Source organism: Passer montanus, unplaced genomic scaffold, assembly GCF_014805655.1.
Source record: "Passer montanus isolate IOZ18808 unplaced genomic scaffold, ASM1480565v1 scaffold44, whole genome shotgun sequence".
In the NCBI taxonomy this organism is placed as follows: Eukaryota; Metazoa; Chordata; class Aves; order Passeriformes; family Passeridae; genus Passer; species Passer montanus.
Genome location: NW_024369262.1, coordinates 2,002,447 through 2,027,635, shown reverse-complemented (window position 1 = coordinate 2,027,635; position 25,189 = coordinate 2,002,447). Strand labels below are relative to the sequence as shown.

General features: G+C 42.4%; 1 protein-coding gene and 1 non-coding gene across 4 annotated transcripts; both read right to left on the bottom strand.

The window, feature by feature from the left end:
• Positions 1-334: 334 nt before the first annotated feature.
• Positions 335-24,210, bottom strand: LOC120507866 (CGRP receptor component). Of its 3 annotated transcripts, XM_039721011.1 has the most exons (7): positions 24,071-24,089; positions 20,695-20,731; positions 20,178-20,259; positions 19,257-19,355; positions 17,023-17,117; positions 9,113-9,170; positions 335-1,631 (listed from the first exon to the last, which is right to left on the bottom strand). In XM_039721011.1, the coding sequence occupies exons 4-7, from the start codon at positions 19,263-19,265 to the stop codon at positions 1,488-1,490; spliced, it is 306 nt and encodes a 101-aa protein (XP_039576945.1). In that variant the 5' UTR covers positions 19,266-19,355; positions 20,178-20,259; positions 20,695-20,731; positions 24,071-24,089; the 3' UTR covers positions 335-1,487. The 3 variants fall into 3 exon arrangements, with proteins under 3 accessions (XP_039576945.1, XP_039576943.1, XP_039576944.1); XM_039721009.1 differs by lacking the exon at positions 20,178-20,259 and having other exon boundaries at positions 24,071-24,210; XM_039721010.1 differs by lacking the exons at positions 20,178-20,259; positions 24,071-24,089 and adding an exon at positions 23,972-24,056.
• Positions 24,211-24,278: 68 nt separating this feature from the next.
• TRNAG-GCC lies at positions 24,279-24,349 on the bottom strand. Its single transcript has one exon. It is a non-coding gene; the product is annotated as a tRNA-Gly (tRNA).
• Between the last annotated feature and the right edge of the window lie 840 nt (positions 24,350-25,189).

Sequence of the window (25,189 nt, the reverse complement as noted above, 5' to 3'; positions counted from 1 at the left end):
GCTTTTGATATGTGCAGAACAAATCTCAATAACTTCATTTTAGGAAAGGGCACATCAAAATGTAAAGACTTGCAGCCCAAGGCTGCAGCCTGTCAAACAGCATCAGGGGCTGCTGTGAATAAAAATGTTAATTTTAAAATGAATTCTGTGTCTTTCCATGCTATGATCTCTCATTTTCTTTCCCTTTTGGAGAGAAAAATATACATTGATGTATCACAAACCCATCAAGGACTTTCCCCCTCCAACACTAAACAAACCCAGTCTAAATGTACCTTTAGTCTCCAGCCTTGGAAGGCATTTAATGTATGATAAATGATCTTCAAGAGGCAACAAATGTATTTTCCAATAATTTTCTTTCCTCTCCAAACATCAAAGAAGCTTAAATACCATGGAAACAAATATGACAAATCCCCCAGACACTGGAATTTATCAGTCCCTTTCATACACTGCACAACTGAAGCTCAGAAAGCACAAATTCTCTGCATAAAAACACAAAATAAACCCATGACAGAGCTGAGGGGGGAAAAAAGGTCAGATTTTGTGATTTGATCTCGTCTGTAAGGCACAAAACTCCCAGGATGTACTTAAAATTTTATTTCTATTTCCAGTACATCATAATAATTATAAAAGAATGGTCTGCAGCCACAATTTAAACCAGTGGCTGACTTGGTGTGGATATTCACACACAAATGATTTATTATAATCACAAAGGCTTTCAACATGAAATACTTGATCCTGAAATCCTTCCTCACACAAAAAAGCTCAGGAAATTCTGCTTCATCCAGGCCTGACTCTCATTTTGCCAAACCAGATCAAGAGCTCAGTGCTGCCTCATTTATTCCTCCATCACAGGAGTGCCTTGGCTGTGTGTGAAGATTGCAATAAATGTTCAGAGGGCAAAGAGACACCTCAATATTCTGCTGTCTGGGCACTCACAGCTTTGATTTCCCAGCTTCAACCCCCCCCCAGCTCTCTGCTTTCAGTGCAATTTGCTGCATCTGGATCTCTTTTCTTTACAAGGGACTATCAGACATCCTTGAGGTGCCCTCCCAGAGATGCTCTCAATTCCAGGATGCCAAGATTTGGGAGTGTCTGGCCAGGCCCCAGGGAGCTCCTGTACATCCCTGCCCATGTCCTGCTCTGCAAACAGCCCCAAAATTGGCTTTGCACTGCTCTGGGAGCCACTTGGGCAACTGCAAAGCTTCTGAAAGGAATTCTCACTGTGCTGATTCTGTGGGGAATGGAAAAACCCCCAAAGATGCTGAGCCCAGCACTCCTCAGGCTGCAAACCCTGGCACTGCCACCCCCTTTATGCCCAAACACCCAAACAATAGAGTCCTTTTCCCTGCTTCTTGTGAACAATTGGTTCCCTCATCACCTCCAAATCATAAAAATCTGAATATATTTTACAGTTATGTCCAATACAGGATTGAACTGGTATCAAACCCAGAGTGACAGCAGCTGGTTCTCTTCTGGAAGTGCTGCCCCTATGCCTGGTCACCTCTGTCCTCTGGTGCCATTGCTGAGTCCCTCTGCTGCTCCTCTGGATCCCCTGGCAGGATGCTGGTGACTGTCTGCAGGAGGGACTCGATCTGCTCCTCTGTCAGCCTCTCCTCACTTTCTTCCACCATCTGCAGGTCAAAAGAAAAAACAAAACAAACCCCATTGGCATCATGAAATCCACACTTCCTCCCTCAGGGAGAAGGACTCAGCTCAGCAGGGAAGACTTTGTCAAGACACAGCCTGAGCTCATCACAAAAGCATTTTACAAAGCAGAACTCTTGGAATATTTTGAGAGAAAAAAAAAAAGAAAGAAAGGACTCCATTGTTCACCACGACAATTGGCACTGTGTAATGGGATCCTGCTTTCCTTACAGCAAGGAAAACACCACCCTGGGAACAGCCTGGCTCACCCTAAAGCCTCTCTTAACCTCCACATCCTTGTCCTGAGCCAGGCTTTTCCTTTAGCTCAGATGCAGCCCCACTTTCCTGACCTTTCTCCCAAGTTTCTGTGTTTTCATGGGACACCCTGAGAGGGATTCCCTGGATCCTGGCATCTCATCCAGTACCTGCACAAAACAATCAGCCCATAAAAGAAACCACCTCATCCTACAGGCAGCTGTACTCCCCTGGAATTTGCTTGGATTGGGAGACTCCTGGATATAAAGACATTTAAAAGCTCTGAGCAACATCAAAAACACTGTCATGACTCAACTGCATGATTCCAGGAGATTAATTAGGGACCTACTCCCACTGTGGAGCTGTGGCAGCTTTTATATCACTGCTACCAGTAAAACAACTGCCCTAATTTATAGGCAGCTGTTAAAAGGCAAAAAAGTTTGTCAGAGGACTGGAAAAGCAAGTCAGAAGAACTCTTCAAAGACAAATGAAACCAATTAGGATTGTGGGGTTTGAGTTTTAATTTTTTTTACAGCAAGTCCTTGAAAATGGCCTTTGAAGAGGAGTGATTTATAGTAATGATGGTTCCAAGTCAATGCAGGTTTAATCAGCTCTAGCTGTAAGCTGCCAGCTCTTCAGATGCCTTCTGAAAAGCAGAGTGGGACTTCAGCTCGTTTTTGCTTTTCTTCAGAGTCCTCTTTGCACAATCTGATCATCTTTCATCAGGATCATCCACAGATCTGCACACACACAGAGAATCCACTCCTCAGCAAAAGGCAGACACTGCATTTCCATTTGTTAATGACTTTCTGGGGACTATCCCCATCAAAGGCTGAAAATCCCTGGGGAGTGGTTTCCAAGCTCAACAACTACTGTAGGACACAGGCTTGAACAGCAGCCCTGGCTCTGCTTCCCAGCAGCTGCTCCTCTGCACACCCTGTGCTCACACACACTCAGATCCTCCTGCCCTGGCTGGGGGAGCCCCTGGCAGCTGATTCCTGCCAGCAATTCCCACAGGGAATCACCTCAGCACACCTTGGAGCACCAGCACCACACCAGGAAGTGTGGAAGTAGAAGATGTCCCTGGAACTAAATGTTCTTTCAGGTCTCTCCCAGCCCAAACTGTCCTGGGATTGTGATTCCATGATCAAATCTGCTCCACCCACTCCTTGGTGCCAGTGCTGCTGACAAATCCCTCCTGTCCAGATGAGCTTTGCTGTTGAATCTCACAGAGGATTAGCAGGCTGCATTATGGGGTTATTCATTTCTGCTACACTCCATTTGCAAGGTGGGGTAGGTGCCAGAGGAGCAGGAGCTCACAAAGAACCAGCCCAGGTGCTTTGGACACCTGGATCACTCCAGGCAGGATCACTGAAGCAATGCTCCCAGATTTGTTACCATCTCTCACAAAAACAGCATTGGCCTTGTTTACATTTGATTTATTGCAAGCCATAAAGTCCAACCCTCTTCCCATTTTAGTTTTATCTAGATCTGTATCTCCTCTCCCTTTTTTCCTCTCCACTTTCTCCTTTAGGTGCTTGCTCTGATGACATCAGAACTCAAACAAAAGCCAGGGATTTCTGATCAGCACCAGTTCTTGATTTTAAAGCAGAACATGTGAATTCTAATCCCTGTTTTCTTCCCTGCTCCCCAGTGACTCCAGATGAGTAATGCCCCAACCCCCAGTATGAACAACCCCTCTGATGTGATTTTTGTGGCACAGCACGAGGCTGACAGACTGCAGGGACAGACACACAGCTCTGGGGTTGCTCTGGCAGCCCCAGAAATCCCAGCTGAGCACGAAGCTGACGGAAGAAAATCATCTCTGCTGTTTCAGATGCTCTGGTGCTCTAAGTGATGGCTCATTAAAATGTTGGGAAAAGCATTTTTAGAGATGTCAGACCCTGCACTGAGGAGGGGATGGAGCTCCCAAATTCCCTTCTGCTGACAGATCCAGAGGGAAGTGGGAATTCCTTCAACTGCTGCAGCAAAATTCAAAAATTGGCAAAATTGGTGCCTCTCCAGCAGCTCCCAGGAATCGCCAACAGACACAAATCAATATTTAGCAGGATGGACACACAGCTTCCTAGTCAAGTTGATGCTTCAGCCTTATTTTGTTGTGATATTATTTGAGATTTCAAAGGATCAAAAGCACAAACTGTGAAAATCAATTTTTTTCACTCTTTCTGGAAGTGAATAAACAGCCTGAGATGATTTATGACAACATAAGCAGTGAGGAAGCAGCAAAGCAAGAAGCCAAAAGGAAAAATTCAAAAATTAAGCCCAGACAGCATGTAGATAAAGAGGCAAATGAAACTGTCCTAAAAGAAAACAGATCTCAGGGGAACAGGAGGTCACTCATCCTACATTCAGCAGATGTTCTCACAGCTGCAAGACAAAACACCTTTGATGCTGAGAGCACTAAGAAATATGGTGCTGAGAAGAGAAATGAGATGTAAGAGGCAGCCTAAGAGGCAAAGAACCCCAGCTGGATTCAGGTACCTCCTTTTCCAGCAGCAATTTTACCAATCTTGGAGAAAATCTCCAGCCAAAAGCCCTGCCCTGGCTGGAACTGCTCAAGAGCCAGACTGAGTCCATCAGCAGCCAGGAATGCAAAGTTTATAGTAAAGAAAACAAAAATGCAAATGTTTGAGGGGAGGGGATGAGCTCAGATGTTGATGTTGGCAGTGCCACCCAGCCCTAATGGGAACAGTTTCCCCTCTCAGGGATGCTATGTGAAAAGTTTGGGGTGTTTCTGACCAAATTTGGGGTATTTCTGACCAAAGTGCCTCAGTATCTGCAGATGTGGGTGAGGAGCAGAAGTGGACAGTGTGACAGAAATATCATTTCTGCATTAAAAGCCCCCTGATGTCATAAATAATTGTCACTGCTGCTTTTCAGCATTCAAGGCTGTGCTGCCCCAAAATAACTGCAGGGGTTTAGGAAAAACTGCTGCAGCACAGCAATGTCATTCATAACCACAGCCAGCGTGTGTTACCTGGAAATGTGATTATTCACTCAGCTCAGCACTCACTCATCATTTCTATTGCACCCAAATCAGAGCAGTTTGTTACTCAGGTTCCATTGCAGTATATTCAAAGGTCAGCATTGCTCCCATTTAGTTTCCACAATGTTCTACATCTAATCAAAGAGGAAAACTTTATAAATTAATCCGCACAAAATTCTCCCAGCTCAAACTAAAAGCAGCACGTTCCCCCTGCAGCTCAAAGTGAAATCTCAGAAATTCACAGCCAGCCCATGAAGATGAATCCCAGGGATTAAAGTGTTTATTCATAAATTAAGGTGTAAATCTGTGCTCACAGTGTCACAGACAAATGGAAGCACAAAATCACACAGGACTGTCTAAATTCCTTTTTTTCACTCAGTGAAACAAGGACAAACATCCTTAATTCAAACCATACCTATCTTTTGTGCTTACCCAAATAAAAGCAGAATTTCAGAGATTTCATCCTCCTCTCTGTGCTGCTTTCAGTGCTAATGTTTATTTGGTTTAGTCTCCTGAGACATAACAATAAATCAAGAATGAAAAATAAATAAAGCCACACTGAAGAACCCCAAAAAGCCCTGAAAGAACTGAGAAATGCTCTCAGCATTTGGTCAACAAACCTCAGCATCAAAGAACAACCTGTGGGTTAAAAGCTATTGTTTATTGGAATAATAAGCTAAGGATTAGATTTTAAAATAATCAGTTAAGTACAGTAATAAAGGAAATAGGGGCTCTGATCATTTCCAAAGCAATCAAGCACATAATTTACCTCCAGTGGGGGAGGGAGACGTTTGATGAGAAAATCACTGTTATTTCCTCCTTTGAGCAGTGATTTGAAATTGCTCAGCACCACATCAAGAGGGAAAAAACACATTAAAAAAAGAAATAAAGTAAAAGACTGAATGACTGAATTAATGTCCCTCAGAGATAATTAACCAAAGGCAAGGCAAAACACATTGTTGAGAAAATAAACAGTTTAAACCCCCTTAAGATCTTTGATTTTCCAAAATATTTTCCATTATTATTTTCCAGTATAAAAAACAATGTGCCAGCCTGTAAGTATGAAATTCTCCAAGGTAGAAATACATTTTAAAAAAGCACAAAAATTAAAATCTGCTTTTTCCATTCAGACAGAAAAACGTGGAGCAATTTGTTCCCTAAAAAAGATGATGCTTTATCTTCACCACTCTCATGGTGAGCTGAACATCCCTGACTTTTTATTTCCTCCTTTTGGGAATCACTGAGCCAGACCCTACATATGTTAAAGATTAAAACAGGAGGTCAAGATAGCTGCAATGTGTACAGTGTTTTACTCTGTGGGTAAGAATTTGAATTTCATGCTCCTTTTGTTGCTATTGTTGCTGGAAAATAAATCCTGGCACAGAAGCTGGAAAAGGCAAAGATGGACAATGGCAGCAATTTATGCATTAAGGTTTACAGAAAATCAAAAGATCACAGCAAGAATTTGCTTTTTAGCTGCAAAATAATGTTATCAAAATGGACTTATTGTTTGCATACAGCTAAAAAGAAGGAATGTTGTAGAGGGAGAGTGAAAGACTAAGAAAGGCAAAAAGCAGCAATAATTACAATGATAATGATAAATATCCTCTCCCATGAGCTGCCAGGTAAATCAGACCCCATTCCATGGTCAGGCTGCACTGAGTAAGTTTGAGACATCAAAACTGAGCAAGTGAGAGCCAGCTTGGACTTGGCTGGCATTTTGTTTAAAGCTTTCTGAAAAATAAGATTGATGTGCCCCAATGCCAGGAACTCAGAATTTCTCCCCAGCATTTATTTCTGATTCAGGGCAAGTTCAGTGAAGGGAGAATCAAGGCTCCTGATTCAAGATCAAGGCTCTCCATCTAAAATCAAATTTTAGAGCAGAATTCACCTCTCAGCAGGCTGTGTCTCATCCAGCACTGCAGGGAATGGATTCTCCTGTAAAACCTGTCCATGGGTGACCTCTGTGTGGCTTTATACTGAGGCTCTCAATCTAAAATCAAATTTTAGAGCAGAATTCCACCTCTCAGCAAGCTGTGTCTCATCCAGCACTGCAGGGAATGGATTCTCCTGTAAAACCTGTCCATGGGTGACCTCTGTGTGGCTTTATACTGAGGCTCTCCATCTAAAATCAAATTTTAGAGCAGAATTCCACCTCTCAGCAAGCTGTGTCTCATCCAGCACTGCAGGGAATGGATTCTCCTGCAGGAACCTGGGCATGGGTGACCTCTGTGTGGTTTTATACCCAGAAAAGGCAGATTTTGTGTGTTCAGTGGCTGCTGCAGCCTCTGTCCTCATCAAAACCAGGGTCCAGGCCACTGATTGAACAGCAACACCACCTCCTTGCTTCTCCCAGCTCTGATGTCAGGAGCACCAGGCTGCAGCTGCCCAGCAGCCCCTGAGCTCCACAGGCTCTGCTGGAGGCTCTCAGTGTGCTGCAGCTCGGGGAGCACAGGGTTAACCCTGCAGGACACTCACACCCTGCAGTGCCCTGGGGCTCTGCTGGAGGCTCTCAGTGTGCTGCAGCTCGGGGAGCACAGGGTTAACCCTGCAGTGCCCTGGGAATGCAGGGGAACCTCGTGGAACAGGGAAACTGCTCCCCAGCACTTCAGGCACACACAGGCTTGGCTAAGCCCCACATGTACAGACGTGGAACTCTGCACTTGGTTCTGGGCACTGCAGAAGGGGTTGGATCAACCATGGACTGACAACTCCAGTCTTGTGCCTGTGTTCTCCAAGTTTCAACGAGTTTTAGTTAACTTGGACACTCCAAAACTTGGAATATCTAAAATACTGAAATATCTAAAACAATCCAAATATTTATATATAAATATATTAATATTATAATTATATAAAAATAGAATTTAAATAGAATTAATTATATATCAATATATTACAAATATATATATCTAAAATAACTCTCCAGAAAGCTGACTTCTAATAGAAAGGCCCAAAATTCTTATTTTCTTCAAACATGACACAGGAGAAAACTATTTTCAATATTTGATATATTATATGTTATATTATATATTATTTTAATATTATTTATATATGTATTTAAATTTACTACATTTCATATATATACTCTATATATACTACATATTTCTGTATAAATATATAAAATATTTATTTATTATAGTTTATATTTATTTCTATTAATTTTATATTTGAAATTATATATAAATAAATATGATTTTTATATAATATTTTATGTGTAGGCAGAATAACAATAAAGCAGGTAGGACAGGAGAGAAGAGACAAAGCCATGCAGTCACCTGAGAGCCCCAAAAGATGACTGCATTTAAAGAAGGGAAGGAAAGCCTGCAGATGGCAATAAAACAAATCTGTGTAAGCACATGAAGCTAACAAAGGTGTGGGACAGGCTCCAGTTGTGGTTTCTGAGTAACTGAAAGCTCCTGCTCGGGCTGCTGCTGGACACTGATCTCCTCAGCACTCACTCCTCAGCTGGGATCATCCTGAGGTGCTTTCAGCATTTTCCTCTCTGCTCCTCGGTGACAGAAGAAAAATGGTCCTGCTGCTCCCTCTTTAATCCTTCCCCCTTTTTTTGCAGCAAAATATGATCCTGTTCCTCCTCAGCCTGGCTCCAGGAGAAGATTGCAAACAGATGTTCTTAATGCAAGAGATCTTTATTGAAATAATATCCTGAGTGTAACAAGCTCTTTATTACCACAGGGGTTTGTACTCCTGAGGAGATGCTTGAGAGAACAGAAGCATCTATTTCTATTTAGTGACAATGCCTCCTTACAGCTGAATTATTCTTAGACTGACAATGGCTACTTTCCAGCAGAAAGTTTATATCCATTTCTCATCCTGCATTACGGCTCATTTCTTTTTAGAATTTGTGATTTTAGTGTAATGAAAAACCATTTAAAAAAACAGGGAAGAGGTAAAAAATAAAGTATTCCATCCCAGAGCTGCACAGCAAAAATATTAAATATATTCTTATTTGCAATACTTTCATAAATCACATTTAATGGCTGCACTGGGCATTTTAAATGTGCCACTGAAAGAAACAGAGGTGGAGAATCTGTCTGAGAGGACAGAGAAGAAGCTGAGTGGATTTGAAGCTGTGGATGTAAAATGTGCATGAAATAAAGGGATACATTCAATCAGGGGCCCATGAGAAAGCAATTCTCCAGTTGCTGCTGCCAGCTGAGCTTTGAAGGCCCAGGCACTGGGACTCACCAGCTGGATCTCCACTGCACTCACAGGCCTGTGGTTCAGCAGCTGCAGCTTTTCTGCCCTGGTAAAAGCACAGAGAAGAAAATGCACATTACTGGGTGGTTTGAGGATCCCCTCAAGTGATGCAAACACATTCCTGCCAACTCAGGGATGAAATGTCACTGCCAGGAAGGATCCTGGCTGGCTCTGCAGTGGGGCTGAAGGGCCATCATTTGGACATTTTAATGGCTTGGGGACTTTCCTGCGTTCAGCCACACTGCTGTTGGCCTAAGGTGGCAAACAGAGACCCTCAGATCATTACTGTGCAAGCATTAATTAACTGCTGCTTTGTTAAAGCTCTGCAGAAATGTTAAACAACTCAGCAGACATCCCAAACTTCTCCATGAACACACAACCACAAGAACAATTTAGAACAATTTTCATACCCAAGGAGTTACAGTCCCATCAAACAGCAGCAACTTGTTCATTCTTTTAGCTCGTTGCAAATACAAAGTTCCAGCAAGGAACTACAATTTGGAAAAACTAAATCTTTGCATTTATTACATTCTCCAAGGTAAAAATACATTTTTAAAAAGCACAAAATTAAAATCTGCTTTTCCATGCAGAGAGAAAAACGTGGAGCAATTTGTTCCTTAAAAAAGATGATGCTCCATCTTCAGCATTAAGTAAAGCTGAACCATTCTCATGGTGAGCTGAACATTCCTGACTATTTATTATAGAGCATCTTTAAAGCATGTTTAAATGGATTCTTGGGAGTTTAAAGCATATTTAAACTGATTCTGAAGGGATTAAAGCATATTTAAACTGATTCTGGAGGGTTTAAAGGTTCTGGAGGGTTTTCCCCTGGGGGATTTTAGAAAGGAAACCTCACAGCTTTTAAGAGAATCACTCCATGTTTACAACCAACAATTTCAATGTGTCTGGAGATACCTCAGAGATATAATTTCATTTCAAAAGGCCTCTGCCACAGGCTGGTGGATGATCCAGCTAAAATGTCCATTTTTATCATCCTTTCCGCTTCAGAAGAAAAGCTTGTGAATTTTCAATCCAGCATTTGTGAGATATCAACAATCCCTAACAGAAAGCTCCAGAAAAATCCTCCTGTTTATTTATTTATTATTAGTTTCCTTTGCTTTTGGAGAGCCAAAACAGTTTTCCACTGGTGATGGGAAGCAGGGACTCCACCTCCTTTGTTTTCCCATGTTCATCACTCAAATCCATTTGGTGTTTCCAACATGAGGCTATGGAGAGCATGGCTGGTTTTGCTCTGAACTCAGAGCACTTTACAGGCAGAAAGATGAGGTGTTTGTGACTGCTGCCACCTACCAGAGTCATAAAAACCAGGAATAAAACCCCAAATTATTGATGACAGGAGATGAGCACTCAAATCCTTTACACGGCAAGCAGGTGATTGAAGGAATCAATGAGAGATAAAAGTCACTTGTGTAAAAGCAAAGCTAAAGGCAGCACTGCCATGCAGAGCTGGGGAAAGAATATGAAATAATACCTTTATTCTATAAAATCCTGGCCAATTCAGCAGGAATTTTGAAAGATTTTTCCTCCAGAGCTGGCAATTCCCTGCTCTGGTGCCTGATGGAGGCAGAGCTGGTGCTTTCAGTGCTCTGTGCTTTGCTCCCTGGCCAAACAAATGTTGGTGCTCAGTTTCCAGAGCTCTTCAACAGCTCCTCTGAGGATCCCCCCTGTAAAAAACTCCCTCCTCCTCCTCCCCCAGCCCTGCTCACAAGGACAGACTGTGATGAATTCATATTTTACCCAAGCTTCTCTCACATGACACTTCAGAGCCTTCTCAAACAACTCTTTCTTCTCTTTTGCAGCAAGACACATCCCAATCCTCCAGCTCCACCACACAAAGCACATTATTTGACTTTTATTAAATACATTTCCTCATCTTCTTCTTTTCAAAGTAATATCCTTGAAATATAAACTCCAGAGCCAAATAAAGAGGATCAAATAGCAAAAGCCATTTTATGCCTGAGCTGAAGAATGCAAACCTGATTGAGCCAGAGCTATTTTCAAGCAGGTAGAGCTGTGTTTATCACAGGAAGATTACTGGCACAGCAGCAAGCACAAATAAATTAACACCAATTACACATCGTGACTAAAACAATCAATTAGTGCAACTGCTGATGTTTCCTGAAGAAATAGAGGGCCCAACAAAAAAAGGTCACCTCTCCAAGAGCTTTGCTCATAAGCCATGAACAGCACTCCAACTCATTAGGGACAGACAGAAATTTTACAAATTTTACAGCCAGGCCAAATAGATCCTAAAAGCACCATTTCAGGGTAATTGCAGTTTTTATAAATGTGTACAGAAGAATGAGAGACCTTAGAGTGATTAACACACTCAGATGTGTCATCTGAAGGATTTCATGGCTGGTTTTGATCAGCAAAGCTCCCTACTGGAAAATGATGCAGAACAACACAAAGGAACAAGCAGCAGGGTGCAAAAAAAAAAAAAAAAGCCCCAAAAGCTGCATAAATGCCATATTTCATCTAGAAATACTTGTGCAGCATAAGCACCAATTAACACCCCGACATAACGATCTTTAGACATGGTAATATGTAATTATGAGGGAAGCAATGAAACAAACACTCCCAAAATGTCTCTAAAATGCATTTAATAGGAAACTGGATTGCTCAGCCCTCAGCAGCAGCAGAAGGCAGAGGTTTGAGTTGGAGCTCAGTAACCACTGCACCTTTTTAACACTGATCCCACAAACTGACTGCTGGGACCAGGCTCTGGTCTGATCCCACAAAGTGACTGCTGGGACCAGGCTCTGGTCTGATCCCACAAACTGACTGCTGGGACCAGGCTCTGGGTCTGATCCCACAAACTGACTGCTGGGACCAGGCTCCGTGTACCTGGAGTTTCCTGACAGCACTCACACAAATTAAAACCTGAATAACCACAATTTCATCAGAGATTAGTTTTAAGTAAGGCAACCATGCATTAGGATCAGCCCTGATTGCAGTGTTTGGCTTGGGCACAGACCTACGCCTGAGTTTATTTCATGCTCCATTAAATCTCAAAAGTAAAATTAACTTTTTCCAGCTCCCATGAATTCATCTTTACACTTCCTACAGCCCTCGTGGCACGCTGATGCTCGTTAAATAAAAGGGGAACTGTCCCATTCATCCAAACAGAAGGTGAAGAACATTTTCAGCCTCATTGCCCCCAAACTTCAGCATCTGCATTTTCCCTGCTCTGCCTGGATTTTAGCACCAGTTTGGAACACGAAAGCTGCTCACTCAAGAGGAGAATCCATACAAAAGATGAGTGACAGAGAAAGCAATTTTCTCACATAAAAGCAAGATCCCACTAATCAGAGTTAATGGGCCGTGCTGCAGACTCGTACAGGACCTGCCTGCTGAGAAATCCCACCATGGCAACTCCTGCTGAGCCCACGTCCTGCAGCCAGGAGCAGCTTTTCCAGGATGGGAAAATGCTCTGGAGTGGGTCTGGGGACACACACAGAGCTCAGGCTGCAGGGGACAAAAACCTGTGCACTTATGGGGAGGAAAAGGGGTCTGAGGTGTGGGAGGGGGAGTGCTGGAGGAGGTGAAGATGTTGAGTTCCAACCTAAAAATCCTAAAAAAACACTTCTACAGGACAAAAACCACCTCTGGGTCATGTTCAGGATCACAGACAGCACAATCCTACATTGATACATCCATTCTAAAAAAATAATAAATATTTCTATGCTCCTGTGGAAATTCAGACAAAATGCATCATTTTCTGTCAGCACTAAGCAAACTTTTGTAGTTTAAATTTTAACCAAAATCTCCTCTGTGTGTTGGTATTGCCCTCTTTTTTAATCTGCTGAACTCCCAGAGTGTTTTTCCAGCAAGAGGTCTGGGTAAGGAGAGAGCAGTGCCAAGATCCAGCACAGAGAGCTAAAAAAACCCTTCAAACATCTGTGCCTGAGCAGAAGCAAATTTATCCTCAGGAATGGATGTTTGAGGGTTACCAGGAAAACCATGAAGCAACAGCTGGACACACAAGCAGGGGTTTGATTCCTGCTGGAAATATAAATCCCATGGTCCTCAATCAAGCATGGCAACTTTTAATGCCTGAACTCTGAGCTGAGGGAGGATTTCCCCAAAATGGGAAATCACAGTCCCAGTGGGTGCTGTGATTCCCCACAAGGATTCCCACTGGAAAAACTGAGAATAATCTTTATAATATCTCTTAAATGATGCTGTTGTTCAATGAGCATGATGCTGACTTGCTGTTGAACATTCATTTTGAAAGCTCTGGAGAAGGCAAAAATTACAAAGCAAATCCTTCAGCCTTTAATATTGCAGAGGTCTGTATCTGTTGTAGTTTTTGGCAGTCATGAGGGAAAATATTTTCTAGAAGTACTGAAGATTTTCAGCTCAACACTTCCTCAACTGTGTTGATTTAAAGACAAAAAGAGCAATGTTCCTGACTATTTTTTTAAAATTATAATAATATGCAGTGATTGGAAAGTTGGTTATCCCAAAATTAGAAGCAAGATGGGCTATCAGTGGCAGGAAGAAGCACAAGTAGAGCCAGTTGTCTTTGAACCATAATTACAGAGCTTCAGTTTAATAAATGTTCTTTTCATCAATGCAAATCACTATACCTTACAAATATGAAGCCATTCCAGCACTAAGAGTGGAAAATGAGCTGCTAGTGGCAAACTCTATTTCCAAGTACAACATGGCTCACTGAACTGCAGCTTCAGCCAAAGCCTGAGGCCTCAACAAGGTAATAATAAAATTCATTATGTGGGTTCAGAGCTGCAGTTTTAAAAAAAAATCTCAGTTCTACGGTTTGAATTTTACCAAAGTAGTGATTAAAAACGATGGGAAAAACTGTTTCACCACACCTTAACTGTATCAGTGAAATATCTGGCTTTGGATTTGCTCCATTTAGCAAAGGCAGCTTTCTGAAATGACTCTGGAATTTGTTTGCACATGTTAGTGTTTTTAAAATCTTTAAAATTTATTTTTAAAATCTGCTTTTAGGAAGCCTTTTTTTGCGTCTGTAACACTAATGAGACAAATCTATCACAAAATGGATGCTGGTCTGTTAACCTGGTTTTTTTTGAGTGGCAAAAGTCAGCGATAACAGAAGGATTTGAGGTGATTTTCCAGGAACTGCAGAATTTGCCAGAATTATGTTACCAGTTCTCTCACTGGAGCACAGACATCACGTGCAGCCTGACATCCTGCAGGGCTGTGGAAGGAAAAATAAGAATTCCCTTGATTCAGAGCTCTGCTGTGCCTCAGTTCCTGGTGCTTCCCTGGCTGCTCTCTGTCCCCAGCTGGGGATTCTCCCATCCACGAGCACAGCCTAGTGCTGAGGGCAGCAATCACAGCCTGAGCAGGCAACGGCACAGCCCAAGGCAGGGCTGCAAATCCTCTCTTCAAAGTCCTGGTATTAGGAAAGAGGCTAAGCCTAATTAAGAGCATAAAAACGCTGCTTAATTGTTTCCCCTCTGATTAAAGGTGGAGTCATGACAGGAATGTAGAGGGCAGGGAAGCAGTCTGGGGTGATGGGGTGTTGCTGACCCTTTAACCAGACTGAATTGTCTGAGGACAGACCCCAATTAACACAAATAAATCTCATCAGCCACTGCAGAGAGCTGTTAGCAGCACAGACAGTGTCTGAGCAGCTCAGAGAGCACATTTTGGGGTGCCTTACCCAGAAAGGAAGCAGCACAGAGAGTCTGGAGCTCATTAGTCTTGGTGGGAGGAAAGGTCACTACAAGGATCACACAAGCAAGGTCCTGGCAGAGCAAACACTGCAGGTCTTTCCTCTCCAAGGGAAGGAAGCTCTCTGCACACAGCTGGGATGAAATCCCTAAACACCACCTCCATCCCACAGAATGGAAACCATCAAAGCCTTTTTATTTAACAAGAGGAGCAGTGTTGAAATGACCTTGGTTAGGAACCAAAGGCAGCTCCAAATTGCCTTGGAGGCACCACTGCTTTAAGTGGTTTAACATAAAGTGCCCTAAAGGGCAATTGCATCCCTTGTGCTCTCTGTGGTTTGGGCTGAAGGGGCTGCCAGGTGGGCCCTGACAATGGAAAAGATGGAAAAGATCAGAAAAAGAGAAGTGCCAGAATCACACAAAACAATTCTGGGTTTTATTCTGTAAAGCACGTGGCAGAGTTGGGAAGTTCTTTACCAGATAAAATTGTACAGGATGCTCACAGAACAAATCTGAATTCTGACAGTAAATTTGTCACCTGCACCACTGGCTGGCTCTTCACTCTCATCCTGCTGCCACCAGGCACAAGAAATGATTTGGCAATAATTCCCTTGCTTCACTTCCCTTGCCTCAGGAAAAGGACACACAGGATGATACCTAACCCCAAAGGCACCTCGGAGCATCCATAAAAAATGAAACAGTCCAAAAGCTCATTTAAAGCTTGTAACTATTGCAACCTTTGCAGCTCACTGAACAAGCAGCTGTGGGAAGGTGAATATTTGGGTAGATCTTCTACAAAAGTGCTCAGCACTGTGGCAGTCAGATAATCTGTAGCTGGAAGTTTCTCTGCTATAACTGAAATTGTTTAGTATTTCACCCTTGGAGATCCCATCCAGGGGAGCAGTTGCAGTGAAGGTACCTAAAGTGATAACACTAAGAGCTAACCCTCAGGTCCTGGTCAGATTTTACCTGAAAAGTTTAGAAGTGAGCTTTAAATAAAAATAAACACTTTGATTTTTTATGGGAGTTTTACACCAACATCATTCAGTTTGTTTTACTCTGAAAAATCCTGCTCTGCTGGTTCTTCCTAAACTGCTGCCCTGCACTGACAGCAAAGCTTATTTCTCTTCAGACAGGGCTGTTTTACACCACCAGAGGGGAAGGATGCTCACTGCTACTCAAGAAATGTTTGCTGCCAATTTTAAGACCTCTCAGTGCCACATTACCACCTCTTTACACCCCTGGTATTTTTACTGCAGAGTATTTTCTTTTCTCCATGCTTCCACACCTCCAGAAAATGATACATAAATGAGTATCCTGCTGGATAAGATGAGCTACAGCAGGGTTCAACACTGACTTACTGGCCTGGCAAAGAAAGCACTGCAAGCACAATTCCAGGCCAGAATTCCCCAGGAGCAGCATCCCTGTGTGCAGAGCTGCTGCTGGGCTGGATGTGCCTGTCTGTAGAGAGGGGGCACTGAAACTCTAACTAAAAGCTGCCAATCTGCTCTCCCTGCTCTGGACAGGCTGAACACCTGCCCTGCAGCACTGCAGAGCTCTCCCTGTGTGTTTTGTGGCACAGCCAAATGAATGAAAAGCCTCTTTCCCAGAGGATGGACCCCCTGGGAGTCCTCCCAGCAGGGAATAAAACACAGTGTCTAAAAAACTCCTCCTCTGAAGGGAAGGAGGAGTCATTTAGAAGCAGCTAAATATTGGTTTTTTTCCTGCTTCAGAAGTCAGGAGTGATCAGAGCTATCCAAACAAGTGGCCAGCTGATTCCTCTTCTATTTACATCAGGCTTCACTCCCACTCTGCAGAGCTCCAAGAGGATTATGTGCCTCAAGAACAGGCACTCACAGAAGGGAAAAAAGCCCTTGGAGTCTTGGAACTGCAAAGGAAATCTTTTCTCTTCCAAGCAGAACTTCCCAAGATAACAACTGGATGTTCAGCTTCACAGGAAACTGCTGGGGAGGAGGGGGGTTGGTTGATACAATATTTAAATTACTGAAGTGTAGATCTCAGAGATCCTGGACAAACAGCACATAAAGATGGAAACACCCACAAGTGAAGGAAAAGATGTTTGGCTGAGCATTTAAATAACGGCAGAAAAGACTCAGGATCCATTCATCAGACCATCACACTGTCCACAGGGATCCGTTTGTCAGCATTAATTGAGTTTTTACTCCTGTTCAAATGCACAGCTCCACTTACTTGGTTAATTTATGGTCTTTCATTGCTATCAGGAACTCCCTGACAGTCTCAGGACTCTGGTACCTGCAGGGTGTTTTTGAAATGTACTTCAGTGTCTGCAAGGGACAGAAAGAAAACATGTATTATTTAATGTATCTTTAATTAGCTATTAATTAACTATTAATGAATTAATACTTGTTTTACCAGTTGTGTACAGAACAAGTACTCTGAAAAGTCTCCTCAGACCCGAGAAAAATGGGAAAATCAATTCAGGTTTGGAAATCAACTCTATTTGAGCTGTTCAAAGCCCAAAACTGCAAGTTGAAGAATACAGGAAAGGACTGAGTTTTAGCTCTGCCTTCTAAAACAACCCCCTCTTGTGTCTGTGATTTGCTTGGTTTGCTCCTTGTTTGGATTTTGTCTTTAGAAGCACACAGGAAAGTTGAATTCATCCTAAACCCAAGTTTTCATGTGCCCAGTGCCAGGAATATTCTCACTGCCAGCCCAGAAATCCTCTTTAAGATCTCTAATCTATCCTTATTTTTATCCTTTACCTGCATTTTTGGCAATTTAAAGTTGATAGAAGCAGATTACGTGGCTTGTTATGAAATCTACAATGACATTTTGCTATTAAAAATTAAGTGAGACAATTAAACTTTGATCAGTTTTTTCCATGTAACACCTACCAACCTTAACTGTGACAGCAAATGTTCTATTTATTTGCTTTATTTACAATAACAACACTGAGCAGGTGGATAATGGAATTACATTACACAAAGTAATCTGAACTGAGTAAAAAGTTTGTTGATAAAAAACCCCACAAAAATTCCATCTCACAGCTGATTTTTCACTGGAAATGACTTAAAATCTTCCTAAATATTTATTGTTGCTTGAACTAAACCCCAAAATGAAGAGTTGGAAATAATTATAATTTATTTTTCCTTTCTTTAAGCCCTGTCTGACATTTCCAGATCAAATGAAGCTGTTATTCTCCACCAGTGATTGAAATGAAATTATTATATTGTCAGGTAATGTAATTATTTCACAGCAGTAATTTCTCTTCCAGGTTTATTATTTTTTGGCAATTTAAAGTCAATGAGAAAGCCAAAAATACAGAAAAACAAAGCTTATTTTATGGAGCTACAGTGCCAATGGAACCAAGTCTGCAGGGAGCTGGTGAAGAAATCCAAAAACAATCCTATAAAATCAAATTCTGCTTTTATTGCAGTGAAACATAGAAAATACACCCAGAATTGACACCACTACTCCCCCAAGCACCCTATAGGTACTGAACACATAGACTAACAAAGCAATTCAAGGTTTCAGGTGCATCCTGACCACATTTACTTACAGGATCTTCCTCAGCTGTTTCCCAGAGGTGCAGGAAGAGACTGTCAGTCTCCACGAAGATTTAATTCCCATTTTTTGTAAGCCTCTCCTTTGTTGAACGCAAGGTTTAGGAATTACAACCTCTGTACCTTTTTCAAACAAAGCCAGAACTAAAACAAAACCAAAGCCTAGGCCAGATCTTATCCACATGAGTGCTTTCAGGGCTCAACAGAATTACTCATGCAAGCAAAGGCAAAGCTTTCAGCTGCCTGTCAGTCCTGGTGCTGCTCGTGCAGTTCTCCAGCACACACACAATGGCTCCCACTGCAAGGCTCTGGGAAGTTGGTCATTTATTTTAAATGTTAGTATTTGTATAATAAGATTTTAGAATTCCTTCCCAGCAAGGGATGAAGTGTTTATTCCCAACCTGGCATCCAAGTGGTGTTATCTGTATGTGGGGTTTGGCTTTTCTTTGGATCAAAAACCAATTTAGATGATCTGTTTTGGCTGGGAACTATTGATTTCGTTCTGTTAATTAAAAAATACAATGTAATCTGTGCCTCAGCTTTGAAATCATCATCTTAATTAGCACCCTAGGTGATATCACAATTCATCAGATGACAGTGAGCTCTGCCTGTGTTTTAAAAGGATGGAATACTTAGAATTTAAAAAAAAAAACTAACAAAACAGCTGAAAACCAGGGGCTTTGAAATGTTGAAATTCTTTTCTAGATTTGAAGAACAGCAGCTGCCTAACTCTGCCCTGACAGCAGTTACCTTACAACCACAGCAAAGTGGCAGATAAAACATTTCATTATGGTTTGAACCAGGGGAAATTTGCTACCAAATGATCAATCCACAACCCTAAGGATGTGAATGACTGCAGCCTGAGCTAACTGCTAACTGGATTTTCCCAGTGCTGCTCACCTCATACATGATTGTGTTCAGATTCTGCTGCCCAGAGCTCTGCTTGGTTTTGCCACTCTCTTTCCTCTGCTGCTTGAGGTCAGTAAGTAACTGGTACACCTGAAGATAAAAAACCAAAGTGGTTTAGAGCACCTGAGAGCATTTTACCTACAAATATTTCAGCAGGAAATAAATAAATGAACAGGAAAAATCCTATCAGACAAAAACCAATAAATGTGTGGCTGTTCTGGTGGATGGACCAACAACTGGAATGAGAAATGTTTTGGCCCCAGATTGATGAATAAGGATGTAAATTGGTTTGTTTTTTTTTTTTTTAGAAGCTCTGATTATTTTAAACACATGAATGGAACTTTTTCAGCTGTTTTGCTTCAAGCTTTGCAGTGTATCCAGAGTCAACACCCAGAGCAAATCAAGAGAGCACTTCTCACTGTTCATCCCTCATTTTTACCTGGCTTCACTCAAGATCCAGCCTGGAGAATTACAAACTGACAGGTCCAGAGAAAGAAGAAACCAAACATTTCCAGACAGTGAGAAATATGAACATAATCAGCTACAAACCCTCCATTACTTCACACTTCCATGGAGAAGGAACACCTGCCAATGCTGAGATCTCAAACTCAGGCTGTGAGCTTCGACAACAAACACAAAAGGACAGCAAGGATCACATCACAGGGATGGAACTTGGGGTGCAAAGCATCCCCTGGATTTACAGAACCTTGGCTTTGCAGGGGAACTGCCACTGGGAGGAGGAGCAAATGGAAAGGGAGCAGCAGTTGGAGGGAATCAGTACTTGAAAAAATCATATTTGCTATTTTTTTCACATGATTTCAACAGCCAGGCACTGAACACCAGTTTGGCTGACAGGGTATCCTCTACTTCTCAGAGGAAATTTAGCAGAGTTCTTCCCAGAGCAACACTCACCAGGTGCCTGCTCTGCTGTGTGCACACAGATACAGCTCAGGGTAAAACACTCCAAGATTAATTTCAGAATAGAACAAAACAGCTGCAATAGAAAGCAGCTTCAGCAATACAATAACACATGCAAACCCACTTGGGTTATTGAAACTGTTCCAAAAATTAAATTAATCAGTAAAGCAAAATATTTCCATTACCTGGCTTAAATTAAATCAGCAAGGACATGACATTTCTTTCTACCCCCTTAAAATGAGAGAGGAAAAATACCCACTTCAGAATAATCTCAAGACCAAGCAAACAATACTGTATCCATTACTAGCAAAACCATTTCCAGATCTTCTTTAAAAAGATTTTTTTAAAATTTTGGGGTTTTTTTCTTGAAACCAAACCAAATGCAAGGAAGAGTAAATCCCCTGCAGGTTCTGCTGATTGCCACTGCCAGGTTTCAGCTTCCAAAGATTATACAAGGGACTGATGACAGCTTGGAACTGCTGCTTTAAAAGCAGAATGAAGACAAACTTACCTCAAAGTTACTCAGCAATGCAGCATTTGCATCTTTTCTAAAAGGAAAAATGAAAATAATTATGTTCCAAATGAAACTGTTTGAAGCTTTTCTTTGCCCATTCACAGACACTAAAAAGTTTAAAAAAAAAAAGCCCCAAGACATCTTATTTTGATGATTCTACAGTTGCCATCTCTGGAAAATATTTACCATGCTGTCAGTAAAATTGTGACATAAACATTGAGTGTATTTTGCACAGTTTGCCCCATAAATCAGAACACACTTGTACAACACACTCCTTTCACTCAGTTACCCTATTTTACTCACTCACCCAATTTCACACACTCAAACCAAATGGCTTTGCTTCTTCCTTAGAAAAAATGCCTCAGATTTTATGCAAATAAAAAATGATGGGAAAAAGAATTCAGATTACAAGCAGTGTTTTGTTTATCAGTCAAGAGCACCCTGAGTATTTTAGTACCATGGACGTGTGTGTGTATATACACAAACAGGGCTTTAATTTTTATATGCTGTACTGAGTGAAAAAACACCAATTTATTGCATTTCCTCTTTATTTATTCTTCCCATCTTACTGTGCCTGTTCCTATATTCGAAGGGCAAGGCTGAGTTTCCCATTTTCCACTTCCTCAGTCCCCATTAAACAAGAATCCTTATCCAAGGCTGGCAGGGTGACTGCAGAGCATGCCTTTATTCCTCCTGGATATTGTAAATTTATACATTTAAAGTATAAAAAGGGAGAAAACCTGCCCCAGAACATCCTCTACTCCCTGAACACCACATTCTGCTGAGCAGTCAGTAGCCACAACAACAGAAAGTTTCCATACAAAAGGAAAAAAAGGCCTTTCTCAGGTCTGCGCAGCAGCTTAGGAAAAAGCAAAAAAAAACCAACAAAAAAGGTACAATGTGTTGTTAAGCACCGAGAACGGCCTGAATAGAACTGTCACGTTCATCACTTTCAAATGGTAAATGCATCCACAAACTTCCACAGGTTCTCGCATTGTTTTTAAATGAAAAGGACCTTCTAAAATACGCTGAGATGAACTTCAACTTCCATTTCGCTGACCGGAGTGAAACTTCAGCAAGTGAGCTCAGGCACGCGTTAGTTTTTCATTCATGTTTCACAAACCATATATAGCTTTTGTTGGGAGGTAAATGCAAGTCTTCAGAATGTTTGCATTCAGCAGGGCCCTACAGAAATCCCGGCGGATCAAAGACATTCTATAGGGAGAATGACGTGTGGAATTCTTCGGCTGAAAGAGGATGAAACAAACGCATGGCCATGCAAATGAGGCTGCGGAATCAAGGGTTAAGAATGAAATTATTTAAGTCAATTGTTTTCCTTTTTTCATTCCAATCCGCTCTGCCATTCAGAAAAATACTTTTTTTTCCACTTCTGCCAAAGAGTCAGTCTCAAATCTTCCACAGCTCTGAAATATCAGAATTATAAACTGATCCACTTTTGCAATAGAAACAAAATTTCCTTCAGTCCTGACATACAGCTATCAATTTTTACAGTCAGGAAACAAGGAATTCTGAATAATGGGTTCTAATGTGTATTTTTAAGCAGTCAGCTCAACACTTCATTTAATTTTTATGTGATTAAGACTTAAGCAGAAAGGTAAAAATTTTCATGGTAACTCCAAAAATAGAAACACTTTTTAGAGTCTTTAAATACTTCATATTTGCCCAAATTTTAGTCTAAACTAAAATACTCTTGAGTAGGGCTGCATATATCAAAAAATATCTTAGTACAGGGCATCATACATTTACAAATACCACTGACACTTTATATTTTTAAGTCTGCTGCATCATGTGTTGTGTATTTAAACCTCAGTTTTCTGAGAGTTCTTTTCTCTACTAACAGATAATTCTGGTAAGAAATACCGAATAATTCTGGTAAGAAAAATCCATAGTAAGAACTTGGAAAGTTGCAAAGTTTCCCTTCCAAATCAGGCAGGAGGCAAAAGAAGATTAATAAAGATTCAGTGGATGTGTAAGAAGCATCACAGATTTTTTTATTAATGGTATCAAAAGCATTTTTGTCAGCGTACAACAGCCAGAACAGCTCATTTCTCTGCAGGCTGCAGTATTAAGACTGTCATACAAACCAGGACTTCAGCAAATGTTTAATATTTTTTATCACCTTTTGGTTTGGATTACAGGGCTACAGGAGCTCAGTGACTTTGGGGGATACATCCCATAAATGCCCCCACCCATTAGAGAAATTAAAATTAAATGAAAACTAAAAATTTAACCAGCCTCACCAGAACTTGTGAGATTTTAAGTTTCAAAATAGGTCAAATCACATGGTAAGAAGGCCGGAAAGAGCCACCAGCCAAAATTCCACCTCTCTTATTGCGTTTGCAATCGCTGCCACAAACCCCTCAGGTTTTTTCCTTCTCTGGCATTTCCAGCTCCTACACAAAACTCACTGGAATAATGAAAAAATCCCTATTTTACCTCTCGCAGGGCAGAGGGAGCGGGAGGGGACAGAAGGTGACAAGAGCGGGATTCAGGCCGAGCCACACTGCCTTTCACCCCAACAGCCTGTCCAGCAGGAGTTTTAATAAAATAAACTCCTCCGACATTGAGCAGAACGCCTGAACTCACTGCTGGGTGCAATAAACCCCTGATGGATTTATTGTACCCTCACAGCCCTCACGGATTCACTGTACCCTCACTGTAACCTCACACCCGTCACGGATTCACCTCACGGACTCACTGTACCCTCATACCCTCACGGATTCACTGGCCCCACACAGCCTTCATGGATTTATTATACCCTCACAGATTCATTGTACCCTCACGGATCTATTGTACCCTCACACCCTCACGGATCGATTGTACCCTCACGGATTCATTGCACCCTCACACCCTCACAGATTCACCTCACGGACTCACTGTACCCTCACGGCCCTCACGGACTCAATGTACCCTCACACCGTCACGGATTCATTGTACCCTCACACCCCTCACGGATTTATTGTACCCTCACAGATTCACCTCACGGACTCAATGTACCCTCACACCGTCACGGATTCATTGTACCCTCACACCCCTCACGGATTCACCTCACGGATTCACTGTAACCTCACAGCCCTCACGGACTCACTGTACCCTCACACCCTCACGGATTCACTGCACGCTCACACCCCTCACGCACAGGCCGACATGGATGTACCCCGCCACACACACACCACATACAGATGTGCCCACACACCCCCCACGTCTACAGAGATGCACCCACGCCCCTCATAGAGATTTTCCCCACACGAACCCCGCTGAGATGCCCTGCAGCCCCGCTGTGGCCACTGAACCGCAGAGCGGCTGCGAGGCCCGGCCGTGCCCTGTGCTCCCCCCTCAGGCCCTTCCTTACACCTCCATCTTGTCCTCCCCGGCGCGGCCTCCCCGAGGATCCTCCCGCTACCCCCGGGCAGCCGCAGCCCGGCTGAGCACGGCGGGGGAGCAGCTGGCCGAGGCGCAGTAGAGCTGAAGGAGGACTTGGCAGCTGCGACGGAAGCGGAAAAGGAAGGAGAAATAAGGAACTCAAAAAAAAAAAAAAGAGGGGACGAGAAAAGATCAACTGCATTGGCCGGGAATCGAACCCGGGCCTCCCGCGTGGCAGGCGAGAATTCTACCACTGAACCACCAATGCCTGTGATGACAGGCGTGCTTTCACCACGACTTTTGTGTGTACATCAGACAGAAAATGGCGCAATTTTTCTCCGAAATTACCCAAATTGGCAATTAGCCGCTGTTAACAATGACAAAGGCAAAACAGTATCGCGAAAGTACTTTCAAATAAAATCTTTAACCATGTGCGTGGTGCTGCGAGGCTGAGGTGGTTGTGTAATGCTCCTGTTGTATTTTAAAGCGCCCGTCCATGCATCCATCAAATTCATCAGCTCCGTGTCTTCCCCAGCTGCCACCGTGACTCGTTCCCCTCCAAACCATGTGCTATTCAATTTTCCAAGAGCACTTTTTATCCTCAGTAAAACCAGTGACACTTCAGTGGGTGCAAACAGCTGAAAATCCTAATGGGAACAGCAAAGGAAAATTACCTGGCCAGGGAAATATTAATTCCTTAATTTTGACATTATCTCACAGGGAAAATTTCATATGCAGACACAGCACCTCTGACTTCCCAAGGAGTGTCATACAGATATATTTGCTTGTTTTCAGCTGGGATTTAATGTCCTTTTAGGGATTTAGGGAACTGAATGGGTCAAATTTATGCCCACAACCTCTGCCTTGCGATTCCAGCACAAAACCCAGCAGACACTGCTTTCTCTACGACCAAACCAGACAAAATTAAGCCTTTTCTTCTCCTTGGAGTGTTGCAAATCCTAAATAAATTCAGAGTAACACGAGCAAACTGGAGTGCTTTAGGAACAGTCTCCAGTGCCAGGACAGCGGGCAATGAGCAGCTCCCGGTTTTCCAGAAACTTCCATCACCAGATATACAAGTGCTGGGCAAAATTTAAAAGCCAGCTGC

Bases quoted from the DNA above. Each gene is read 5' to 3' on its own strand.
- LOC120507866 (XM_039721009.1), bottom strand. The intron at 19,356-20,694 runs GTAAGTTTGTCT...TTTTATCTTCAG, and splicing joins CATTGCTGAGTAACTTTGAG to GTGTACCAGTTACTTACTGA. The intron at 17,118-19,256 runs GTGAGCAGCACT...TGTCCCTTGCAG, and splicing joins TGAACACAATCATGTATGAG to ACACTGAAGTACATTTCAAA.